At 35.5% G+C, this 24,292-nt stretch overlaps 2 protein-coding genes across 2 annotated transcripts; both read right to left on the bottom strand.

The window, feature by feature from the left end:
- Window positions 1-5,926: 5,926 nt before the first annotated feature.
- Window positions 5,927-14,178, bottom strand: LOC130012120 (steroid 17-alpha-hydroxylase/17,20 lyase-like). The gene is made up of 5 exons (XM_056099321.1): window positions 14,057-14,178; window positions 13,739-13,843; window positions 13,170-13,304; window positions 6,162-6,410; window positions 5,927-5,934 (listed from the first exon to the last, which is right to left on the bottom strand). Exons 1-5 carry the CDS (start codon window positions 14,175-14,177, stop codon window positions 5,927-5,929), a joined length of 618 nt encoding a protein of 205 aa, XP_055955296.1. The 5' UTR covers window position 14,178.
- A 459-nt stretch (window positions 14,179-14,637) lies between these two features.
- LOC126815115 (cytochrome P450 2G1) lies at window positions 14,638-21,462 on the bottom strand. Its single transcript, XM_056099320.1, has 7 exons — window positions 21,456-21,462; window positions 21,092-21,172; window positions 20,669-20,767; window positions 20,270-20,363; window positions 19,335-19,493; window positions 14,863-15,071; window positions 14,638-14,663 (listed from the first exon to the last, which is right to left on the bottom strand). The coding sequence occupies exons 1-7, from the start codon at window positions 21,460-21,462 to the stop codon at window positions 14,638-14,640; spliced, it is 675 nt and encodes a 224-aa protein (XP_055955295.1).
- Window positions 21,463-24,292: the final 2,830 nt, after the last annotated feature.

Raw genomic sequence — 24,292 nt, 5'->3', positions numbered from 1 at the left:
GATATCAATAGTTATATGTTTTATTTTAGTATGAATGGTCATATTTTGGTGATATCCTCGTTCTTGCTACTGGTATCGGCGGATTCAAATTTTTCTACCGCGGAGGGCAATAAACTTATCTTCCATATAGCAATTGGATTCTTGCTTACCATTTTGACATAAGTAATTATCAGAACCAGCTCAATCAGGTAAAGTTAAATATTACATATCTTAAGGACTCTCATTCTACTTTTATGAATTTAAAAGATAACATTTCCATTGATCGTATACCAGCTACGATCGCCAATTTATTTATTAATAGAGATTATATTGTCTCTGAGATTTCATTCTATAAGCAACTGAATCAGATTCACATTTCTATTCATGAATTGTTTGCTAAACATTTAGTGCAACTTAACTATAAATTTAATTCTTTGGAAACATCATTTAAGAATCTAAAGAATTTAATTACTATTCTACTGGTCAGTTGCTTGTTTATCTCTTGGGCTTAGAACATTTTCTTCCATAACATGCTTATTTTGAACTATCCGAATTTATCCTGAACTCGGTTAAAATGATAAGAAAGCATATTATAAGAGAGGGCCTAGGTTTAGGAAAGTTAGTGATGGATTTGAGAACCTAAAGTTGGAACTGTCTAAGGTAAGAGATTTCTGGTCACATTAAATCTAGACATATAAAATTTTCTGATTATTCTAGTTAGTAAATTGTATGAGACATATTTAGTATTCTACCTGGGAAAATATTAAAATATACTCTGTATTCACTATAAGCTTTGTGTCGTTTATTTCCCTAGACTAAAAAGTGTTACAGCAACAAGCAAAGTTAATTACCTTTAATTACCTTTAAGATGCTGAGGTAGTAAACAAAGTGAAAAAGCAAGTGGATTTTCTACAACAGCCGTAAAAACGTATTGTTCGTGATTTAGAGGAAAGTTTATCACTACTTAATACTAGAAATAGACATGTAAAAATAATTTGATTAATGGAATATTTGATGTTTTTACCTTTGGATAAATTATATCAATTTAATTCACATATTATGAATTTTTAGAGGGTGAATTATCAGTTTCCTCTTGATATCTTGTATCAAACATTACTTGATTTACAAAGTAAATTACCAGCTGATCTTGAGTTACCTTATCCTCTAATCAAGTCTAAATTAGCCGTTTATTATAAAACATTACAGACTACTTTAGTTCCAGATGTTAGTTCATTTAACTTAATTGTTCCTATGTCACTTATTCAAAAGAATAATTTATACGATATTTACAAACTTGTTCATATAACAATGTTAAATTCTGATGGTACTAATATTATTAATTATGAATTTGATCACTCTTATTTTACTATTTTACGAAATAGAAATTCTTATATTCATTCATCTGAAATGGAAGTTAATTTATGTCATAATAATAATACAGTTTTTTGCACGTTTCATAAATCTGCAATGTCTACTAATTCTGCTCCATCTTGTATTTCTGCTTTATTTTTAAGAGATGTTCGGAGTATACGTATGGCGCGAATACCAATGCCAACAGTTCATAATAAATCTAACCGGGGTTTATAATATTTTTACTGACACGGAAATCATATTTCTTACAGTAATTAGATACTTTATTTCCATTTTGATATTAATCATTATAATGTAAAAATATTGGAAATGCTCTTAAAAATTCATTCCAGTCGTTTTTTGATATATAGAACAAAATCAAAATGGATAGACTTCCAGTTACTATATCTAATTTATTTAACAAGGAATATATTATTCCTGGAATATATTTTCAAAAGCAATTGGAAAAATTTCACGAGCCTTTATATTATTCATTTAGAAAACAGATTTCACTATGTGAAATGAAATAAAAATTAAATGGGGTTTAACGTCCTACTGTTCTGCTCCTAAACTGGGCGAAAGAAGACGGGCATACGCCATAACAGTTTGCTATGAGGGAATTCCAACTGCCAAGGGATCTTTTACGTGCACGCCAATATGTACACGGGACCTCGGTTTTTCGTCCCATCCCAACGACTAGACAGCTGTCCTTTTCAGGCACTCCTCCCTGCATCACTGACAAGGGGAAACCACGTCGGAAAATCTGGATGAACTTTCTCGGCCAATGCAGGGATCGAACACCCAACCTCCAGGCTAGCGAGACAGCTGTCCTTTTCAGGCACTCCTCCCTGCATCGCTGACAAGGGGAAACCACGTCGGAAAATCTGGATGAACTTTCTCGGCCAATGCAGGGATCGAACACCCAACCTCCAGGCTAGCGAGCCAGCATCTTACCCACTTAGCCACGTGATCCCCTCACTATGTGAAACTCTGTTGGATTCATTGGATCATTCATTTGGGGATTTGAAAAGTTTAGTGTCCCTTGATGTTAGAAAAAATCGCAACAGGCGAAATTTATTGCCTTTGGGTGGTATATTGTCTTCACTTTTTGGTACTACAGATACCGAAGTAGTAAATAAGGTAAAACATCAAGCGACAGTTTTGCAAGCGGGTTTATCGTTGCTTAACATCATGATTAGAAATATACAAATATATCATAAAGCAATTTTGGTTATTAAAATAAGTTAATTAATTTAACTGAAACATTGGGTTTAAAAGATATCTTATATCATGACCAAAATTAATCAGAAATTAAAACCTGAAATTAGTTATTTAGAACTTGTAAAAAAAATTTTAATGGAATATTTCATGTTTTTACCTTTACTTTGAACGAAGTATCTCAAGATATACATGAATTTCATTCATAGATTAGGAGTTCTTGTCGTCTTCTTCTGTTCCGGTCTCCTCTGGTTGGTTTAGAAATAAGTTGAAAGCACAGAACAATCACCGCACAGAAATAATTATAAAAGTTACTTCAATGCTTTATTCATTGGGGTGGAACAATTTTAACTTGAACAGTTTTACTGGAACACGCGAAGCTCCAACAATTTTAACTGGAACGATGTTACTGGAAAATGGGAACGCTGGAACACTCTTAGCTGGAACGATGTTACCGGAAAACGGGAATGCTGGACCAATTTTAACTGGAACGATGTTACTGGAAAACGGGAACGCTGGAACAATTTTAACTGGAACGATGTTACTGGAAAACGGGAACGCTGGAACAATTTTAAATGGAACGATAGTATTGAAATAATTTTCACTAGAACAATTTCACTAGAACAATTTCACTAGAACGATTTTACTGGAACAATTTTCACTGGAACAATTTTCACTGGAAAATGGGAACGCTGGAACACGGGAACACTTGAATAATTTTAACTGAAACGATTTCACTGGAGCAATATTGACCGGAATATTTCAATGGAATGCAGGAACGCAGTAACATTTTCAACTTACATATCATTAAATTATTTTCGATACGTGGGAACTTTTAATATATATATATATATATATATATATATATATATATATATATATATATATATATATATATATATAAAAGTCAATTTCGCACTCGATGGTTTCCGGCTCAAATTACGAAAAACACAAAATTATAAAAGTTACTTCAAGGATATAATCAGTCAGAACGCTGTAACAATTAACTGGAATGATTTTACTGGAACGATTTCACTCAAAAAATTTTCACTGGAACATTATAAACTGGAATATTTTAATGGAAAACAGGAACGCAGGAACAATTTTAACTTCAATTTTTTCTTGATTAGTGAGAACTTTTAATATATAAAGTCCATTTCGCACTAAGGGGTTTCTTCGTCAATATACGAAATGCATGTAGTTTCTATTCGAAAAAAGCAACAAGTTCCGGAATAAGTCCGCATAAATATCTTGTAACACTGCTGCAGCCAATATTATCGTCTACAGCACGTGTTAAAGATATTAAATCAATGTTTATTCACAAATACACAATCATCTAAGATTCAGTAAAGTTAGTAATATAATAGAGTCTGCATAACTGTCGATTCCAGATCAGCACTCGAGAATAATATTTAGATATGACCAAGAAACCCTTCACCCTTTTCACGTTTTCTACGTCTGTCCAAATCCGAACCTAAAGTCGAAGGATTTCTGTTGTGTATTTATAAGAAAGCTTATCTGATATCTAATCAAGACAAGGGTCAAATTTCAATCATACTTAAAGTGATCTTTGAATATCGCGTATCAATTGTTATACAATTTCTTGATCTAAAACAAATTCAACATTGAACTCACAATGTTACAGTTCTTCGGCGCGAGAATATGGCCTAGCCGGCCAACTTTAGATTTTAATTGAATTATAGCACATCTTTTAAATCTGTTACAACATGGCTGTTAAATAAATTGCATACAATCTCGAACTTACAAAATTTTAGAAACAAACGTCCTGTCTAGTGTACGCTATTTTTTTTCTTTTTTGTTTAAACAAATGCAATATTTAGGGTTTATTTTTAGGTGCTTTTTATATTGGTACATTATTATCGTCGAGATTTCCCATGCTGGTTTCTACATGGCGTGTGTTCATCTTTATTAGCCCCGAAACGCCAGAAGTCCAAAATAGACTGTCCGGAATACCCGAATTAGTGACTGAAATTTTGGTAGGCGACCAGGATCAATGAGGCATCTTCGTCGATGATATTTCGTAGATATGTAATCGATGGGCTGATGTTAGAGTATGGGCAAATTGTTAAGCCCTGTATCGATTATCGGATAGTTGTTTGTATTGAAAACCAATTTGCTATAAGACAAGCAGGCCACAGAAAAATAGAAATTTGAAACTGGTATACAAAACAGGTTACGGATAGAAGTTACAGCTTAGAAACAAGTATTAGAGTGTGTTTAAAGCCATATTTTATATTTGCAGGCAATGTAATTATAAATACAACGCGACGGTAATTTGCTGTTACCAATGTAAATTTTCATGGCAATGGACGGTAGTTTGGGTGGAGTTGACCAAAAATACCCGTTTATAACGAAGCCTAACTCGCAAGCCAGAAGTTAAAAATAGACTGCCCGGAAAGTTAAAGTTACATGCCCGTTGTTTAACCTATAAAGGTGAAAGAATGAAAATTCAATTCCTGCTTCATAACTTTTATAAGTGATGATATTAGGAGTTCGCGTTGTGGTTCATCGTGTAACATGATGGCATTCACACCGCTCCACAAGCCCCGTTTCGGTTTAAAAGCTGTACCTTTATTTTGAAGAAAAGCATATGCATGTACTATGTGTGATCGAAATTACGACTTGTCTAGAATAATTTTTCTCTCTTACTTACAAAGAATTAAAGCTGGGGAGGGGGGTCTAGGTATAGGGCACTGTATAAGAATCATAATCAAAATACTGTGGTGAGAATTTATGGATTTATAATATCACAAATATAAAGCATGACATTAAACTCCATTATATTTATACATACGATCCACATTTTTGATCAAGATTGCGACGGGTTAAAATTAAAATAATCTATTTTCTCATTTCTGCGATCACATAGTTTAAAGGAGGAGTAAAGGAGAAAGAACTGTTAGCAGCCACTGGATTCATATCCATTGTTTGCCCGTCTGGGCAACTAAATTCCATATTCCGCAGAAGTAAAGCCAGCATGAGGTGCATCTCGGGTCTGGCAATAGTTTCACCCAAACAATTTCTACGTCCAGCAGAAAATGGCAGCCATGACATAGTTTTAGGCGCCAGATTTCCATCTTCATACATAAATCTTTCTGGTCTGAAGACATCAGGATCTTTCCAAACCTCGGGATCATTGTGAAGCGCCCAGTGGTTGATCATCACCATAGTACCTTTAGGTATCTCATATTCACCCGTTTCGCTTTAAAAGCTGTACCTTTATTTTGAAGAAAAGCATATGCATGTACTATGTGTGATCGAAATTACGACTTGTCTAGAATAATTTTTCTCTCTTACTTACAAAGAATTAAAGCTGGGGAGGGGGGTCTAGGTATAGGGCACTGTATAAGAATCATAATCAAAATACTGTGGTGAGAATTTATGGATTTATAATATCACAAATATAAAGCATGACATTAAACTCCATTATATTTATACATACGATCCACATTTTTGATCAAGATTGCGACGGGTTAAAATTAAAATAATCTATTTTCTCATTTCTGCGATCACATAGTTTAAAGGAGGAGTAAAGGAGAAAGAACTGTTAGCAGCCACTGGATTCATATCCATTGTTTGCCCGTCTGGGCAACTAAATTCCATATTCCGCAGAAGTAAAGCCAGTATGAGATGCATCTCGGGTCTGGCAATAGTTTCACCCAAACAATTTCTACGTCCAGCAGAAAATGGCAGCCATGACATAGTTTTAGGCGCCAGATTTCCATCTTCATCCATAAATCTTTCTGGTCTGAAAACATCAGGATCTTTCCAAACCTCGGGATCATTGTGAAGCGCCCAGTGGTTGATCATCACCATAGTACCTTTAGGTATCTCATATTCACCTGTTAAAAATAAAGTTATATTATCTTTTATTTACTAAATAAAAAAAAAAGAAAGTTGCACACCAAAAATTTAGATTCAGGACAAGCTGTTTACTCAGCTATCTTAGATTAACTAAATCTCATTGAATATAGCTGATCTGATTAGTAATGGGAAAAGCTCGGTGTGTTTAAATTTGTTTCGAAGATTAAGCGGACATCGTCTTGTTTACTAATTTTATTTCGTTTCCGTCTTACTATGTAGATAGTGGAAAACAATTTGGTTTGACTTATTTAAAGACAATTATCTAAATGACATCTAGAAATACGGTTAAATATTCATATCAAAGATACCACAGGGTGTATCTGGATATAACTACTTCCCAGTTTTTTAAAAACGAAGTTTCGTAACACATGCAGGTCTCGTTTTCAAGTTACTATAGGCGTTAAATTGTTAATGAAATCAAATTCATCAAGCTAAATTAACATATTAGTCTAAAAAATTCTGCTGTGCATTCTAGAAAATCAACATATAATTAAAACCATATTAGAAATATATTCCAAGACAACATATAAATTAAAAAGGAAAAAAAAGAGAAAATCAAAGAATGGCTAGTAAATTACCAATAGTTGTGTCACAGCGGGTTGTATGTGGTACTCCCATTGGTACGACTGGACACAGTCGCATACTCTCATGTAAAACAGCCTCTATGTAAGGCAACCTTTCTCTGTCACGTAAAATGGGGGCTTGTCCAGCATCTAGCAAATGAATTTTAAAAAATACAGATAGATCACTATTCTTTTTTAATCATATCGACATCAAAATATTTTCATATATTGTCAGGTTGCTATCCCTCGGTTTGTTTAATTCGTCGTCCGTGATACAAAAAAAGTGAGTGATTTATTTGACTTTCGATCAAAGTAGGTACTACAGCTTGGGTGATTTATATAGCTGACGGACTAACATTCCACAGTATTTCTGTATTAATACTTTATTTCTTTTTTAATTTCCTACTTCAACCCAGCCACCCCAACTCTGTAACATTGCATACGATAATGCGGTTATATTTTTTCAAGTTATTGGATGTGAAACTGATCTCATAATTCCCTGCGACTATAACTATGTAGTCCAGGTTGGATCCACACCGCCCCTACACTCGCCTTTGGTCAGTCTCTGAAACCGAATATTGTGTGCTGATTTGAACTTTGGCTGCCGCAATCCCCTCAAGATCTCGTCAATGTTTTCAAAAATATCTGTCCCACATTCTGTAACAATAGTCTATCATTCAAATCATGGTAGTCGTAACTAACATACATAATACTTGATCTAATTCGGTTTGAACTTTTTTCTGTATTTCTGGACGTGTTGCTAATAATAGAATAGTCCAGGTGATAGTTTGCCTGGTTGTATCAACACCAGCTGTAATATATACATAGAATCAGCTGTAATATATACATGTAGATTCAGATCTAATATATACATGTAGAATCAGATGTAATATAGACATGTAGAAGAAGAATCAGATGTAATATATACATGCAGAATCAGATGCAATATATACATGTAGAATCAAATGTAATACACGTATATATACATGTAGAATCAGATGTAATATATACATGTAGAATCAGATGTAATATATACATGTAGAATCAGATGAAATACATGTATATACATGTAGAAACAGATGTAATACTTGTATATACATGTAGAATCAGATGTAATATATATACATGTAGAATCAGATGTAATATATACATGTAGAATAAGATGTAATACTGGTAGAATCAGATGTAATACTTGTAGAATCAGATATATACATGTAGAATTAGATGTAATATATACGTGCTGTTATTCGACTCAAAGCAGCAGAACAGACCATGAAACTATAACGACCCTTATATTGAATGGTAGAAGCAATACTGCTTTGAATTAATTAATATAAACAAACTTGCTAAGATAATCCATTGGACAATCAATTTAATCATTAGTTAACGTAAAGTTTACATTGTGACTTGGTTGCAGTTTTATTAAATTAAAACTGTATAATGTTCATATATGACCAATGAGATATATTAAAGAGAAAATGACATAAATTAATTTATATTTTACCAAGGAATATATCTTTAACGGTTTGGACGAGATGACTGTTAGTGATAACCGACTCTAAGGTAGGATCTTCCAGGACAGCTTGTTTTTTGGCATTGATCAAAAAGTCTGTAAAATCGTTCATATTATCTGAAATTACAAAAGATTTAGTTTCAAAAATATATTAAAGAATTATAGATGAGGGCATGTCAGACCCTTATACGCTCAAAGTCGTCCATGCTGAATCTATAATCATTGTGGAAAAACTCCACAGAGGAAGACTTAATCGCTATACTAAACTCTCGAAGTAACATACGAAAAGTAAAAGTAATCGGAGAGACGCGTTTAAAATTTCAACATGGTTCTGGCGATAAGCACAGTACCTCTGCGAACAATCAATGGGGGAGTCTTCCCGATAGAGTGTTTGCAAGAATAAAAACACCCTCGGTTCGCACATGGCTAATAACCCTTCAGAACAATTTGAAAAAATTACCAACCTTCCGAGAATTTCGCACGATGTTTAATGCATTCATCTTCTATAAAATCCTTGAAATCATTAAACATTGCCGTAATCTTTCTAAATTTTGCTGTTGGATATTTCCGAAGAGGTGGGAAAACATCTTCAAAGAAGCCGTTTCCAAAATCATTGCTAGTCTCGTCCAGAACATTCAATGGCTGTTAATATAGAAACAGTACGTTAACGATAACTGTTCGGTCGTGTTTAAAATTATGTGCAATTTCATACATTCATCGACGTAAATACTATGATAAAGACAGTCACTTCCAGCAAGACAATAAATGTCATCAACTTTGGATAAGAGCATATTCATGCCAATCATAGACCGGCTTAATCCTCAAAAATGAAAGCAGTGTTCTACTTATAGAATGGCGTGCTAATTAAACTGTATGAAATTATCATAAATTGTGTCTACATCTGAGACTAAAATATAATATGATGAAAGGCAATGGGGCGAAGGGGGGGGGGGGCTGTGTCTTACTATTCCGCACCAACTGGGCTAATACAGACGGCCGCGTCGTTTGCTTACTCTTCTTTTTCAACTTTCACGGTTTATTTTATTATATTACAATTACCCATTATCATATTTTCACCTTTTATTATATTAAAATTACCGTTTCTTATATAAAAATTGCAATTTGTTTTATTATTAGAAATACCCTTTATTATATTAGAAATACCCTTTATTATATTAGAAATATTATATTAGAAATACCCTTTATTATATTAGAAATACCCTTTATTATATTAGAAATACCCTTACGGTTCTAGACACATGAATGTCGGTGTTTCCACTGTTGACCGATTGAATGTCACACTTCGTTAAACTGTCCCGAACTTGACACAAGACGAACACACGATCAGGGGCGTAAATGTGGGTGTGTGTGTGTGGGGGGGGGGTACACCCCGCCCCCCCCCCCCGGAAGAAAAATAGTCGGTCGCAAAATCAGTGCAAAATAAGTGCCCACTGCATACGTCACGTTACTTTAGTATAAAATAACCTAGTCAACTTATCATGTTTGAAAAAATGTTGTGTTTCACTCTTATTCTGTTAGGAGTATGTTGGTCTAAGAACAAAATTTCCCCCAGGGAGAAAAATAGTCGGTCTCAAAATAAGTGCAGTCACTGCAGTCGGTCTCAAAATTATGCATCGGCGACTTAATGAATTAATGAGGTAAACAAACAATGCCAGAATAGATCCTAAATACTATGTATTTGTGTGAATCCTTGAGCCTAAATTGCATACGTCACACAAAACTATAGTATAAAATAACCATGTCTGCTTGTCATGTTTGAAAAAATGTTTGTCACTCTTATTCTGTTGTGAGTGTTTTGTTCTATGAAATGTTTTTCCCCAATGACAAAAAAATAGTCGGTCTCAAAAAAAAGTACTCACCGCAGTAGATCTCAGACTAAATGAATTAATGAGGTAAACAAACAATCACAAAACAGGCGAAATTGACAGATAGGCCACAAGATTCTGTCCCATTTCTTATCCTCTCGTTAATGAGAATTTGGTTCCATTTGCCATGACATTGACTAAAATTTTCAAGCCCAGTCCAGAAAAATTAAAAGCTCGGTTACATATCTTAAATTTGTTCGCGCCTGCGGCGCTCGATTCCGTTATAACATCATTCTTCTATTCCTCTGTTGTCTTATACTGTCTCAGTACTATCATATTCACGGTTATAGTGAACTGCCCAGTTATTCTGGTGTGTGGGTCGTGGGGCATCAAACAAAACAAATGTTATGTCAACTCTTGCAAAACAGGCGGAATTGACAGGGGCAGATCTCGAGATTCTGTCCCATTGACTCACATTTCTGGTCGTCTCGTCCACAAGACTTTCTCCCAGCAATGACCTCAACTGCTAGGATATTGACTCAATTTTTCAAAATTTTCTCAGGTTGCTCAGTGTTATAGGCAGAATCATCATATATGACATAAAATTTATGTCAACTTAAATAAAACTGCTTTCCGGCCAGACAACGATCGGCGAACAACTATATAATTATACAACACTACCTATGTTCTACTGGGACGCTTGATGTTATAGCCATTATTTTGTTGACATTCATTGTGGGGTGGGATTGTGGATGGCGCCCTAGATTTGGAACCGCCCCACCCCCTATTCCCAGCTTCTAAACCCGCTACTGCACATGGCCCCTAGAAAACTCTAGAGAGAGAGAGAGAGAGAAATGGGGTTTAACGTCCACTCGACAAAACTAGGTCATTTCGCGACTAACACATGGTTCAATTCTATTTTAATATTTCGCTTGCGCGTAGGGGTCTTTATCAGTGGCAGGAAACCGGAGGACCCGGAGAAAACCCACGAGGTTAGACAGGCGACCCTACTCCTTGTCACGTACAACCGGGAATTCGAAACCCCGCCAGCTGACTCAATGACAGACCGTATGATACAGCGCGCGCCTGCTAACCATCCAACCCCCCGCCAGCCCCAGAGGTTTTATTACTCAACAAATACCTTCTCGAAGTATGTAATAAAATCTAATCGGGTGTGTAAATCGAGTTTCATGGCCTTATAGGTTGAATGATTTTATAATGCGTCAAGGGGATCAATTCAACAGTTTTGTAATTTGTCGTACAATCATGACTGAGATTCCCACAGTTAAATGTTAGTCCCGAAATAACCTAGTTTGTGTCGAGTGGACGTTAAACATCTCTCTCTCTCTCTCTCTCTCTCTCTCGCTCTCTCTTACTCTCTCTATCTCTCTCTCTCCCACAGTTAAATGTTACTATGATAAACATTTCTAAGATTTCCCTACTAGATGGCGTTGACTAGACATAAAGTCAAAACGTATACGGAGGACAAATCTCTTTTGACTTTAATTAGGACGTACCGACGGCCTTGCCACCTTTCACAAAGTGATGTCTGAAAGATCATAGTATTTTACTCGACAAAAAGCTGTCTATGTCGTTTACTGAATATTCGGCAATGCATACATTTACTTTATCGTGTTTCAGTTTGTTTGTTTATTGTTCTACAAAGCCGTTCTATTTTTTTCTGATATGGTTTGTGATTCAGCCCCTGTTTCCTTCTCTGGCACATATCAAAGAGAGTATTAATATAAGAGTCTAACTTCTTGTAACTGTAAGCTGTAAGGTTACCTATCCGTTGTTCCCTCTGTATAGGTGAAAGAAAAAAAGGAAGTATTGGTCACTGAATAAGAATCATAATCAGAATACTGTGGTCAGAATTTATGGATTTATAATATCACAAATATAATACATACATACATACGATCAACATCGGGGCTCGAGATTGTGAGAGTTTGAAATTGAAATTTCATAGACGGCTCACCCGCCTAATTTATTTTCTCATCTCTGCGATCACATAGTTTTTAGGGGGAGCTAAGGTAATGATACTGTTAGATCCCTCTGGATTCATGTCCATTGTTTGGCCGTCTCGGCATCTAAATTTCATATTCCTCAGAAGTAGAGCCAGCATGAGATGCATCTCGGGTCTAGCAATAGTTTCACCCAAACAATTTCTACGTCCAGCAGAAAATGGCAGCCATGACATAGTTTTAGGTGCCAGATTTCCATCTTCATCCATAAATCTTTCAGGTCTGAAGACATCAGGATTTTTCCAAACCTATGGATCATTGTGAAGCGCCCAGTGGTTGATCATCACCATAGTACCTTTAGGTATCTCATATTCACCTGTTAAAGATTAAGTTAAATTATCGTTATTTACTCAATGAAAAACGAAAGTTGTAGACCCAGAATTTAGATTCAGGACAGTGGCTGTTCCCTCGGCTATCTTAAATGAACTAACCCTCAATGATTTTGGTCAAAAATATGGTTGACAAGATTAGTAATCTGAAAAGCTTAAATTTGTTTCGAAGATTGTTTACTAGTTTAGTTTCATTTCTGGCTTACTATGTCGACAGCGGAAAACATTTCAGTTTGAGTTAATTATAGACGTTTTATATTGTTAACGAAAACAGGGGATAATCCAACAAGCTAAATCAACACTTTAGTCTAAGAGAGGCTGTTTTGCATTGTTGACAATAATAGGCAACATTATCTTCTTTGAGCGGCATAGAATGGAAATGAAAAGTAACATATAATCAAGAACATATTAAAAACATATTCCAAGACCACATATAAATTTAAAAAGAAAACAAAAAGGAAAAATGGTCTATATAAAATTACCAATAGTTGTATCACATCGAGTTGTATGTGGTATTCCCACTGGTACGACTGGACACAGTCGCATACTCTCGTGTAAAACAGCCTCGGTGTAAGGCAGTCTGTCCCTGTCACGTAAAGTGGGGGCTTGTCCAGCATCTAGCAAATAAAATTTAACACGGTAAAGAAAGATAACTATTATTTTTTTTATTATATTGACATCCCGACTACCAAATATTTTTATATATTGATAATGTCATGTTGCTATTCCTCCGTTGATTTAATTCGTCGGTGATAAAAATAACATTGAGTGGTTTATCTGACTTACTATAGGTGAGCTATGTAGCTTACGGACTACCATTTTACAGTAGTTCCGTATTAATACTTACTTTATTTCTTTTTAATTCCTCACGTCAATCCAGCCACCCCAACGCTGTAACATTGCATCAGATAATGCAGCTATAAGTTTTCATTGTTTTCATGTTAATGGATGTCGTGGTTCCTTCAAGATTTATTCAATGTTTTCAAATATATCGGTCTCACATTCTTTAATTATACTATCATACAAATCATGATTGTCTTGGTTAACATACCTAATACTTGATCTAATTCAGCTTGAACTTTCTTCTGTATTTCTGGATGTGTTACTAATAATAGAATAGTCCAGGTCATAGTTTGCCTTGTTGTATCAACACCAGCTGTAATATATACATGTAGAATCAGCTGTAATATATACATTTAGATTCATATGTAATCCTTGTAGAATCAGATGTAATATATAATTAGTAGTTAACGTAAATTTTACATTGTGACTTGGTTGTAGTTTTATTAAATTAAAACTGTACAATGTACATTTTGGAACAATAAGATATATTAAAGAGAAAAAATGCATGATTTAATTTATATTTTACCAAGGAATATATCTTTAACGGTTTGGGTGATATGACGGTTAGTGATAACCGATTCTAAGGTAGGATCTTCCAGGATAGCTTGTTTCTTGGCATTGATCAAAAAGTCTGTAAAATCGTTCATATTATCTGAAATTACAAAGATTTAGTTTCATATGTATATATTAAAAAAATATAGACGGGGGCATGTCAGATCCTTATACGTCGAAAGTTGTCCATGTTAAATCTAAAATCATTGTGACAAACTCCACAGAAGAAGATTTAAACATACATTATGCAAGAGCTCAATCTGCCCATTCCAGGTCTTTATTTAGGCCTGAAATGTTATCTAAATTATTAATTAGACATTAATTAACTCTCGATGTAATTGCTAACCTGAGATCTGCTGCTCAACGCTCATTCATGATTAAATCAAAAATTGGATAATCAAGACTATGTTTTTTATTGTACCGACTTGGGCTAGGCCCAAAATTCCATCGTTAAATTCTCGGTTCAGAATGGATCAATCTGACTGAAATTTTCAACATATTTCTTTACATTATCTAGTTTTTAACTATTATTATATAGTGAGTACTACCAGCTCGTTATTTCCATAATGTATCTTTAATTTCTATACAAAGTAACATATGAATGGAAAAAGTAATCAGAGAAACGCATTCGAAATTTCAACAAGGTTCCTGTGATAGCTACAGTAACTCTGTGAAAAATCAATAGGCGAGTATAATCTGTAGAATGTTTACAAGAAAAAAAAACACCCTCGGTTTACACATAGTTTATAAAATCTCCAGAACAATTTGAAAATTACCAACCTTCCGAGAATTTCGCACGATGTTTGTTGCATTCATCTTCTATAAAATCCTTGAAATCACTAAGCATTGACATAATCTTTCTAAATTTTGCTGTTGGATATTTCCGAAGAGGTGGGAAAACATCTTCAAAGAAGCCATTTCCAAAATCATTGCTAGTCTCGTCCAGAACATTCAACAGCTTCAAAAATATTTGGTCGTCTAATTCAAAACTGTTAATATAGAAACAGTACGTTAACGATAACTGTTCGGTCGTGTTTAAAATATATGCAATTTGATACATTCATCCACATAAATACTGTGATAAAGAGATACAGTCACTTCCAGCAAGACAATAAATGTCATCAACATTTGATAAGATCATATTCATGCCAATCTTAGAAACACGTAATCCTCAAAATTGGAAGCAGTGTCCTACTTATAGAACAATGTGTTAATTAAACTGTTTGAAATTATCATAATTACATCTACATGTGTTTATCTTAGACTAGATACAATGAAATGAAAGGAAATGGGGGTTCTGTGTCTTACTCTTCTGCACCAACTGGACTAATGAAGACGGGTGGACAACATACAATGTGCAATGAGGGAAATTTTGCCAACACAGCTGCGTTTCTTGTCTACTCTTCTTTTTCAACTTTCAAGGTTTCTTTTATTATATTAGAATTACCGTTTGTTATATACTCTTCAAAAAGAGTAGTAGTCCGGTGGCTGAAGGGGGGGAATCGCCACCCGAGCTGTGAATTTATGAGACCAAGTTTTTCTAGACCAGTTCTTTGCGTAGATTCCGAATCTGGGTGGTGATCAGGCGTTTGAGGGGGCGTTTTCGAGATACAGGGGGTCAAATGTCTACAATGGGGGGGGGGGGGAAGAAATGTCATTATGTTGACGTAATATATTAATAAAACATTTATTTCTAAGACTGCCCATCTATAAATAAGTGTTTATGATGCCCCTGGACAACTGTTTTGATTTGTGAGGAGGTGGGGTGGGGATAGCAGGTGTGTGTGTGTGTGGAGGGGGGGGGGTCATCATGTTGACATAATATATTAATAAAACATAAATTTCTAGGACTGCCCATCTTCAAATAAGTGTTTATGATGCCCCTGGACAATTATTTTGATTTGTGGGGAGGTGGGGTGGGGTAGCAAGTGTGCGTGTATGGATGGGGCGGGGGGGAGGTACAATTGGCGGGAAGTGAATTCACGTTGATGATTTTCTTAGAGCTTGGTAAAACATTACTTTTTAATTCCACTGCACATCTCTAAATATGTGTATACGATTACCATTGTATGGGGGGGGGGGGTTAAATGTATTTTTTGGGACAGAAACCACTTGGTTCAAAATTGACTTGAAAAGTGTTTTCTCGAGTTTTCGTTCAGTGCCAAAATATTAAATTATAATGGCACATGTACATAAAAACACATGTTTAGATATTAGTTTATTCTAATAATATGAGTGGGATAGATATCTTCTTGATATGCGTATATCCTTTTGATATGCTTCAGATACCCATTCAAATTGTAAATTCCAGCCTTGTATCGCAGAGTCATCTTGTTCGATCATTAATTTTGCAACCTTTCTCCATATTGCTGCAACATAATTATTGCGTTTATTGTGCAGCAAAAGACTACTCGGGCAAGATGGTAATAAAGAAAGAAAGTTTTGTTATTTTTAATCACAATTAAAATTTCTCCAGAAGATCCTTCTTCTAGTGTCATCTATTGATGTAAGTCGGTTTTCGCCGTACAAGGTACATGTACAAACAATTTTTCTAAACCAGAAATTACGTCATCAGAAGCATCATTTGTCTATCCCAGCTCTGTAAAAATTGTTAGAAAGTTGGGATTATCTTGAAAAAGACAGACAGATAGTCATTACCACTGAAAGCATGTAGGCCGAGATATTCTCGACACTTTCAATACTAATCTTGATTGGATCAAAAAATATCAAGATTAGTATTGAAAGTGTCGAGAATATCTTAGAACTGACAACCAACCACGAGGACACCAAAATATCTTACCTACTCTTCTTCGCATTGCAAATTAATGGAGGTGCTGAAACAAATTGTATTTTGCGTTCTTGCTCGGGCGAAATAGACATCCCAATCATTCTCTTCGCAAACGATGATCCAAATATACAAATTTTAATCGATAATGAGACGGGCAAAGGTAGAAAATATCGCGAAAGACGACTTACATCACTAGATGACGCTAGAAAAAAGATTTTCTGGGTGCAAAAATAACAGCCCTTTCTTTATAACCACCTTGGCGTATACGTGGTCTTTTGCTGCATGACTGGAATGAAGATTTTCAATGTGAATTGGTTTCTGAAGCATATCCAAAGGTGCGAGCTGTTGGCCAGCAACCAAATAAATATTTATCTCGCTCATATGAACTTTTGATTTTGAATCTTCTGATGAAGACAAAGAATAAACTAACAACTAAACATATCTCTGAGTTAATGTGTTTTTGATTTACATTTCCAGATCTCTTGAAAAGTACCATTATAATTTAATATTTTGAATGAGAACGCTAACGAGATACCACTTTAAGCTCAATTATGAACGAAATGATTTCTGTCCATAAAAATACATGTTGCCACCCGCCATCACCCGACCCGTCCCCACCCCCCACGGCGGGCACCCACCTCGGCGTTCAGCCCCATACAATAGGAATCTTATAAACATATTTAGAGATGTTTCATCAAGCTCTTAGAAAATCATCATTTAAATCAACATGAACTCATTTCCCCGCCAATTTTATCCCCATCCCACCCCTCCACACGCGCACACCTGCTACCCCCACCCCACCTCCCCATAAATCAAAACAGTTGTCCAGGGGCATCATAAACACTTATTTATAGATGGGCAGTCTTAGAAATTGATGTTTTATTAATATATTATGTCAACATAATGACATCACCCCCCCCCCCCATTGTAGACATTTGACCCCCTATATCTCGAAAACGCCCCCTCAAACGCCTGATCACCACCCAGATTCGGAATCTACGCAAAAAACTGGTCTAGAAAAACTTGGTCTCATAAATTCACAGCTCGGGTGGCGATTCCCCCCCCCCCCCTTCAACCACCGGACTATAGGGGATATTCAGAAACCATACAAAACTGCGGAAATGCACTGCTGTTTTTATTAGAGGAAACCAGTGTATGTTAATAACAGGCCAATTGGATACACATGAACATAAACAGTTCATATGGGCGGCTTATCTGACAGTCCCATTCACTCGCAAAGAGAAGCACTGTCAAAAGTGAAAATGGAAGTTTTTGATTTTTGTCTTAATAATGTGTAATTACTCCACCAATCCTCAGACATTCAGCAATTCGTCGTGGCATGCTCCTAATCAACCGTCCAATCACGATTTGGGACAATCTGCCCCACTCCTCTTGCAGTGCCACTCAGTGCCAGTGCAGTGTTGTCGGTTGACGTTGACTCGACGAACACGTCTCCCGATCAAATTAAATGTAACACACTAAAGCAACGATACGCTAAACAGTAAATCTTATGCAAGTATCGACAGGAAAGCAAACATAGATATCGATAAACCAGCAAGCGGCAGTTTTCATCAACCCTTCCTTGAAGTGTCAAATTTGACAATGAACCCCTCCCACGTGTATGGCGCTATTGCGTGTGGCACATGCAGGTCAGTGGCTTTGTTGGGGCGATAAGTTCTTCATCTGTGAACATACTCTCAAAGCATATCAAGTGTCCCTGACTATTTATCATATCACAACCTGCATTTCAATATCCTCTACTTTGTCTGAAGAGTATAGAAGAATTGCACTTTGTTGTATTAGAAATACCCTTTATTATATTAGAATTACCTTTTATTATATTAGAGCTATCTTTTATTGTAATTTATAAAACTGTAACGGTAAATCTCTTTGATCTTTGGGGTATATTCTATGTCCGGAATACCTTGAGGTCTAAAAGTCGGGGGCGGCTTTGGATATATACAGAGAAATTTGGGGTTATTCTTCTGAAAGTTTTTCTTCCAGGGCAAGGTTTTATTTTTCCATAAGAAAACATGATCTAAGGTTATTCTTATAGGAATTCTGTGATATTCTCATTTTGCGTACATGTAAACATAGACGGTTTATAAGCAAGATAAAGTCCTCGACTTTGGATATGCTGGGGAAGAAAGACTTCAGAAAAAACCCTCGTCACAAAAAACTCGTCCTGTCGGCCCCGGTTTTTCTTTTTCTTAGGTTATTTTCTTCAGTCTTTCTTTCCCCAGCATAAACTCAGTCTCGTGCTGTATCCTATACACAAATACCATTCATTTCACTTGTATTATATTTTGTTAGTAAAGTTACCTTTTATTAAAGTTACCTTGTATTATATTAAAGTTACCTTTTATTATATTAAAGTTACCTTTTATTATATTAAAATTATCTATTATTGTATTAGAATTACCTTTTATTGTATTAGAATTACCTTTTATTATATCAGAATTACCTTTTATTAAAACAGACACCATGAAGTAAATTAAAAACCAATAAACTGATGTATTTCTGTATATCGACTGGTTTTCCATTTTCTTCTTTCATTCGTCTCATCACCTTTGATGTGGATTCAAATAATTTCTCTTCTAGTTTATTTCCTGACAGATATTGCCTGAAACGGGAATCATATGATTTGTGTTCATGCATACTCCTCGCGGTGTTTCTTTTGATTAGACCTAATCCAACTTAACACTGCTGTAATGGAAGCAAATTGCTGTTCCAAATTATGACTGGTCAATAGTCCGATTAACAACCAATAGCTAACTGCGTAAAAATATCATTACGCCTTAAACAGAGTTCCAAATTGGACCAAATATGTTATCACGCGACAAACGAGGCTAACAAAACGCATACAATGTAAACAATACTGTTTGGAGAGGAACAATACTTTCACCGTTTTTAATACCTTAAATCACTAGGGAAGATTCCAGATTAAACGAAGGGCTGCCACGTTGCTGTACTTGAGATAGATTTGATTGAACGGGAAGAATAGCCACACTCCTCCATAAGCTCAAGTATCCGAAGCCAATCCAGCAATGGTCAGAGAGGAATTTGTCGGGCCATTGCTTCAGGAATATGGTGTTAATGTTTTCTCTGAAAATCTTGCCATTTCAATATTTCTCGTATCAACCCTTAGCATGATGTGAGTGGGCATATAAAGGTTATTGTCGTGTGGGTTTATATTTTTTGTTGGGGGTAGGGGGGGGCTGTTTTATGTTGACACGACGAAGGGATTTCCTAATAGGTAAAGGTAACCATGCCTGTGTGAGGGGCATGCTTGAAAAGATGACATTTGATTGAAACATTTAAGGGGTGGACGAGTAAGAACGTCAAATGTGTAACCGAGAAGAGGGTTATTTTTGGCAGTTTACAATAAGCTTGTGTTACCTTAGACCTTGAAGGCCAATCTTTCTAAGTTGTTTCCATGACGGGTTGACATCAGAAAATATAATGTTCTTGTAGCCATCAGAAAAAGCATCCACTGTCATATAAGTAATTAAAGCAATACCAATTATAAGTAGATGAACACATAGTAATTATGTCAAATACGAAGCTAAGTAAGATATAAAATTATATAGATATTTCCTCAAGCCGAAATCGTGCTATAGTCAAATAAAGATGTGAAACATAGGTTAAATCTATTTGTTAAGGAAAGATCAATTTTTGTCAAGGTCGCTAAGATGTAAATAAGGTTAGGACAAGCAATTGTTGGCGAGATTGTAGGTTAGGGTTATGGTAAGCATTGGGGCTGGGTCCAGGGTTAGGTTTAAGAATATGTGAACTTACTTGAAAAAGTCTGATGTCTACCAGCATAATCAGCTGCTTTCTTTACCAATGCTTCATTGACAGAATCAGCACTGTTTAATGTTACACACCTTAACGGACCTATAAAAGTAAGATAATTATCTAATATTCAGAATGTTTATTGTTTATTGTAACAAGAATGCATACAATTTTGTTATCTTATATTCAAAACTTATCATGATATAATCCCTATTCGTATGGATCATCCTACAGTAATTGTTTGTGTTGTACAGTACATCAACACCACAATTACAAATAATATAATATAAGTTATTATATTTATCATATTTTTTTATATGGCACATAAACTTTAAAAATTTCAAACGTAAAAATTGGTCTTTAGGTTTACGTAGTAAAGACTTTGATAAAACTATTTATAAATTGAACCCACAAAAATGTAATTACCAAAATATATCGTGATTGCTGGACCGTATTCTTTTCTCCATTTTAATAACTTTTTGAAGATTAGGGGAGGAGAATTTGTTTCTGAAAAGAATAAAATCGATATAGTATCAATCACAAACATCGGTTGTTCACTTCTTTCAATATATTAATATATTCAAATTTATCCAAGTACGTGCTCTGTAACCGCCACTATAGTTCCGATAGAGTTCATTTGATCATTACAGTCTACCAAGGGGTGATAGCGTGTTAATGCCCCCGGAAAACCCCTATGGCGTCAGAAAATTTTTGGGTCAATCGGAAGGTAAGAATTTTTTCTATTATGCCTATCAAACCCATTGGAATAAATCGAAACAAAACAACATACCCCCCATATTTTGTTGGAACCCATAAAGTGACAAAAATGTCAGCGAATATACGCTCACCGTCGTGAAGGGTGGATTTTACGTTTCCATAATCCATGGCATTTCGAAAGGGTTCCACCGTATGTTTTGACATGGACATTAACTCGGCTAAAAATTATTACCCTGTTATAAATTACGACATAGTTCCCCTTTAGAACTAACTAGATAACCTTAGCAAGTTTTTCAAAAACACTCTAACAATTACAATGTGTTGCGACACTTTGAATTTGATAGAGATATTCTTAATGGAGCCCTGGGACAATACCAGCAAGAGCTACAACAGTTTCAGTTGCAGGGAAGGGACAATTGTCGCGTAGCTCTGAATTTCAATTGGATTCCTTCCTAAAAAAAATCTGACCAGTAGACCGTTTGGACGGACGGACGGACGACAGAGAAGAAGTTAAAATATTTACCTATTAGGTTACCAATCAAAGGGAGCGCCCAGGGTCCTGGGGGCAATTTGTATTTCTTCTTTCCAAATGTATAATACGTAACCAAACCAAGTGTTACACCAAGCAACAGATAAGGGAATTTGTTTTACAACGGATTCGAACATTTTCGATGCTTTTGCGATCTATTTAAAAACAAACAAAAAATAAACATGAAACATCGATAAAAATACAGCTTTTCTTAAAAAAACGATAATTCTTTGTTAATACAAAATATAATGTTACTCACTTAAGGCAAACCTGCACTTGTTCTCTTTTATGAACTAGTAATCTAAGTGAACACAGTGATACCTTAGTTTGTATGTTGCTTTACTGTATACCTGATTTATGTTTGACATATAGCCACAAGCCTATATAATGACCCAACTGATCCGTGTCTATATATATGCATACATGTGCATAAACTAAGTAATCTTTTGTTGTTTTTCTTAAAACAGCCTGCATATCGACCTGGATGAGCATTGGTTATATCCATATGCCTATCAATACATCAGATAACGTTAACTTCTCTGAAACGAACGCGTGTAAGTATGCACAAGGGTAAACTTTATTGAACCATTTTGAAACGAAGTCTATTTAATGAGTTAACACATTTTGCGTGCGTTAATATGAACAGTTTGTCAGTGGTGCAGGACGGAGGACCTAACAAGGACAGATGTCTAGTCGTTCAGATGGGACGAAAACCCGAGGTCCTTTTACACATTGGCGTCCACGTAAAAGATCTCTTGACAGTTGGAATTCGATATAAGAGTAAGCCGCTGCTCCGCTGTCCGGGCAAAATTACCCTCATAGCTGACTGAATGGCGTATACCCGTCTCCATTAGCCCAGTCGGAGCATAACTATAGGACTATTTACATAATGTAATAAAATAATATTGGCAGGTGTGTAGCACGTGGATAAATTAAGTAATAGATAGTTAATTTCTCCTCATAGTGTTAGATTTAAGTATTATAATTCTTTCTCGTTTTAATGAAGGGTATTAAGATATACTTTGTTCATCTCTGTGTAAGATGTATTATACCTTGTTTGTTAAACATTAATAAGTGTGTCGGTAACACCTTGACCGTTATAAATGATCTGTATTTGAGGTCATCCGGCGTGCCCCCCCCCCCTTGTCAGTGATGCAGGACGGAGGGTCTGACAAGAACAACTGTCTAGTCGTTCGGATAGGAAAAAAAACCGAGGTCCTGTGTACACATTGGCGTGCACGTAAAAGATCCCTTGACAGTTGGTATTCGATATAAGAGTAGGCCGTAGTGCCGCTGTCCGGGCAAAATTCCCCTCATAGCACACTGTATGGCGTACGCCCGTCTTCATTAGCCCAGTTCGGAGCAGAACAGTAGGACGTTAAACCCCATTTCATTTCATTTGTATTTGAGATCATCAGAACTCACAAGATAGAACGAAGGCGGCCGTGAATTATTACGCTGGGTCTTATACCTACAACCTATTATTTTGTTGATGTTATGTTCCTGTTTCAATATAGAAGTGAAATCCGCAGTCAGACTTATTTTTAAACCACTTTATTCTTAGATCGTTTGATACTATATCGCAATAGCCCAAAGTTATGTCATATTACGTTTTGTTTGGTGGTGGTTGTGGCGGGAGAGGAGGTGTTATTTTTCTTTTTTTTTTTTTTTAGCAGGGTATTTACGAAACTTTGTTCTAATCGTTCCTTTCAGCTATTCATATAGTTCGTATACAATTCTATTCAAAAAGAGAAGCGTTGTCAGTGCCCTTAAACTTGACGCCCACAACTACTTGAAGCTACTGGATAGAGGATACCGCGACATAAAGGATATTTGATTTGTGTGTTACTAAAAGACACTTTGAACACAGATAAAAAGTTAAATATTCCAGAATGAACATTTTATCTTAGATTGCCACCTTTCTTAATCAATTAAGAGAGAAAATTGCTTTAGTTATGGAAGAAATAAAAGGGTCTTATTGTAGAAGAGGTAAAATGAAATATAAAATTATTATTCTCTGAACTTATTTTGCCTTGGCGCTCTTTCTTCGTTAGCTTGTATAGATTCGGTAAGGAACGAACCTTGAATTGATATTTGTATTTGATTAGATTGGCCTATGCCGGGTGTTCTGGTGTAAATAATATTTACATTTCCGACTTCTTCATCAGAATCGCTGATATGAATATAACAACATTTAATGATTTACGCAAAAACGTTCTGTACATATCGTTATTTAGAGTTTTTTTGCCCCAGGGACAAACCAGGGGTCTTTCCAATAATAGTAATAATAATACTGATATTTGTATCGCGCAACTATTCAATCCCCTAGAAAATGTTCTAGGCGCTAGAGGAGGTGGGTTGTGGGCTAGATGGCCGAATGG

This window comes from Patella vulgata, chromosome 3 (genome assembly GCF_932274485.2).
Source record: "Patella vulgata chromosome 3, xgPatVulg1.2, whole genome shotgun sequence".
Taxonomy (NCBI): Eukaryota; Metazoa; Mollusca; class Gastropoda; family Patellidae; genus Patella; species Patella vulgata.
This window is presented reverse-complemented; position numbering and strand designations above follow the sequence as displayed.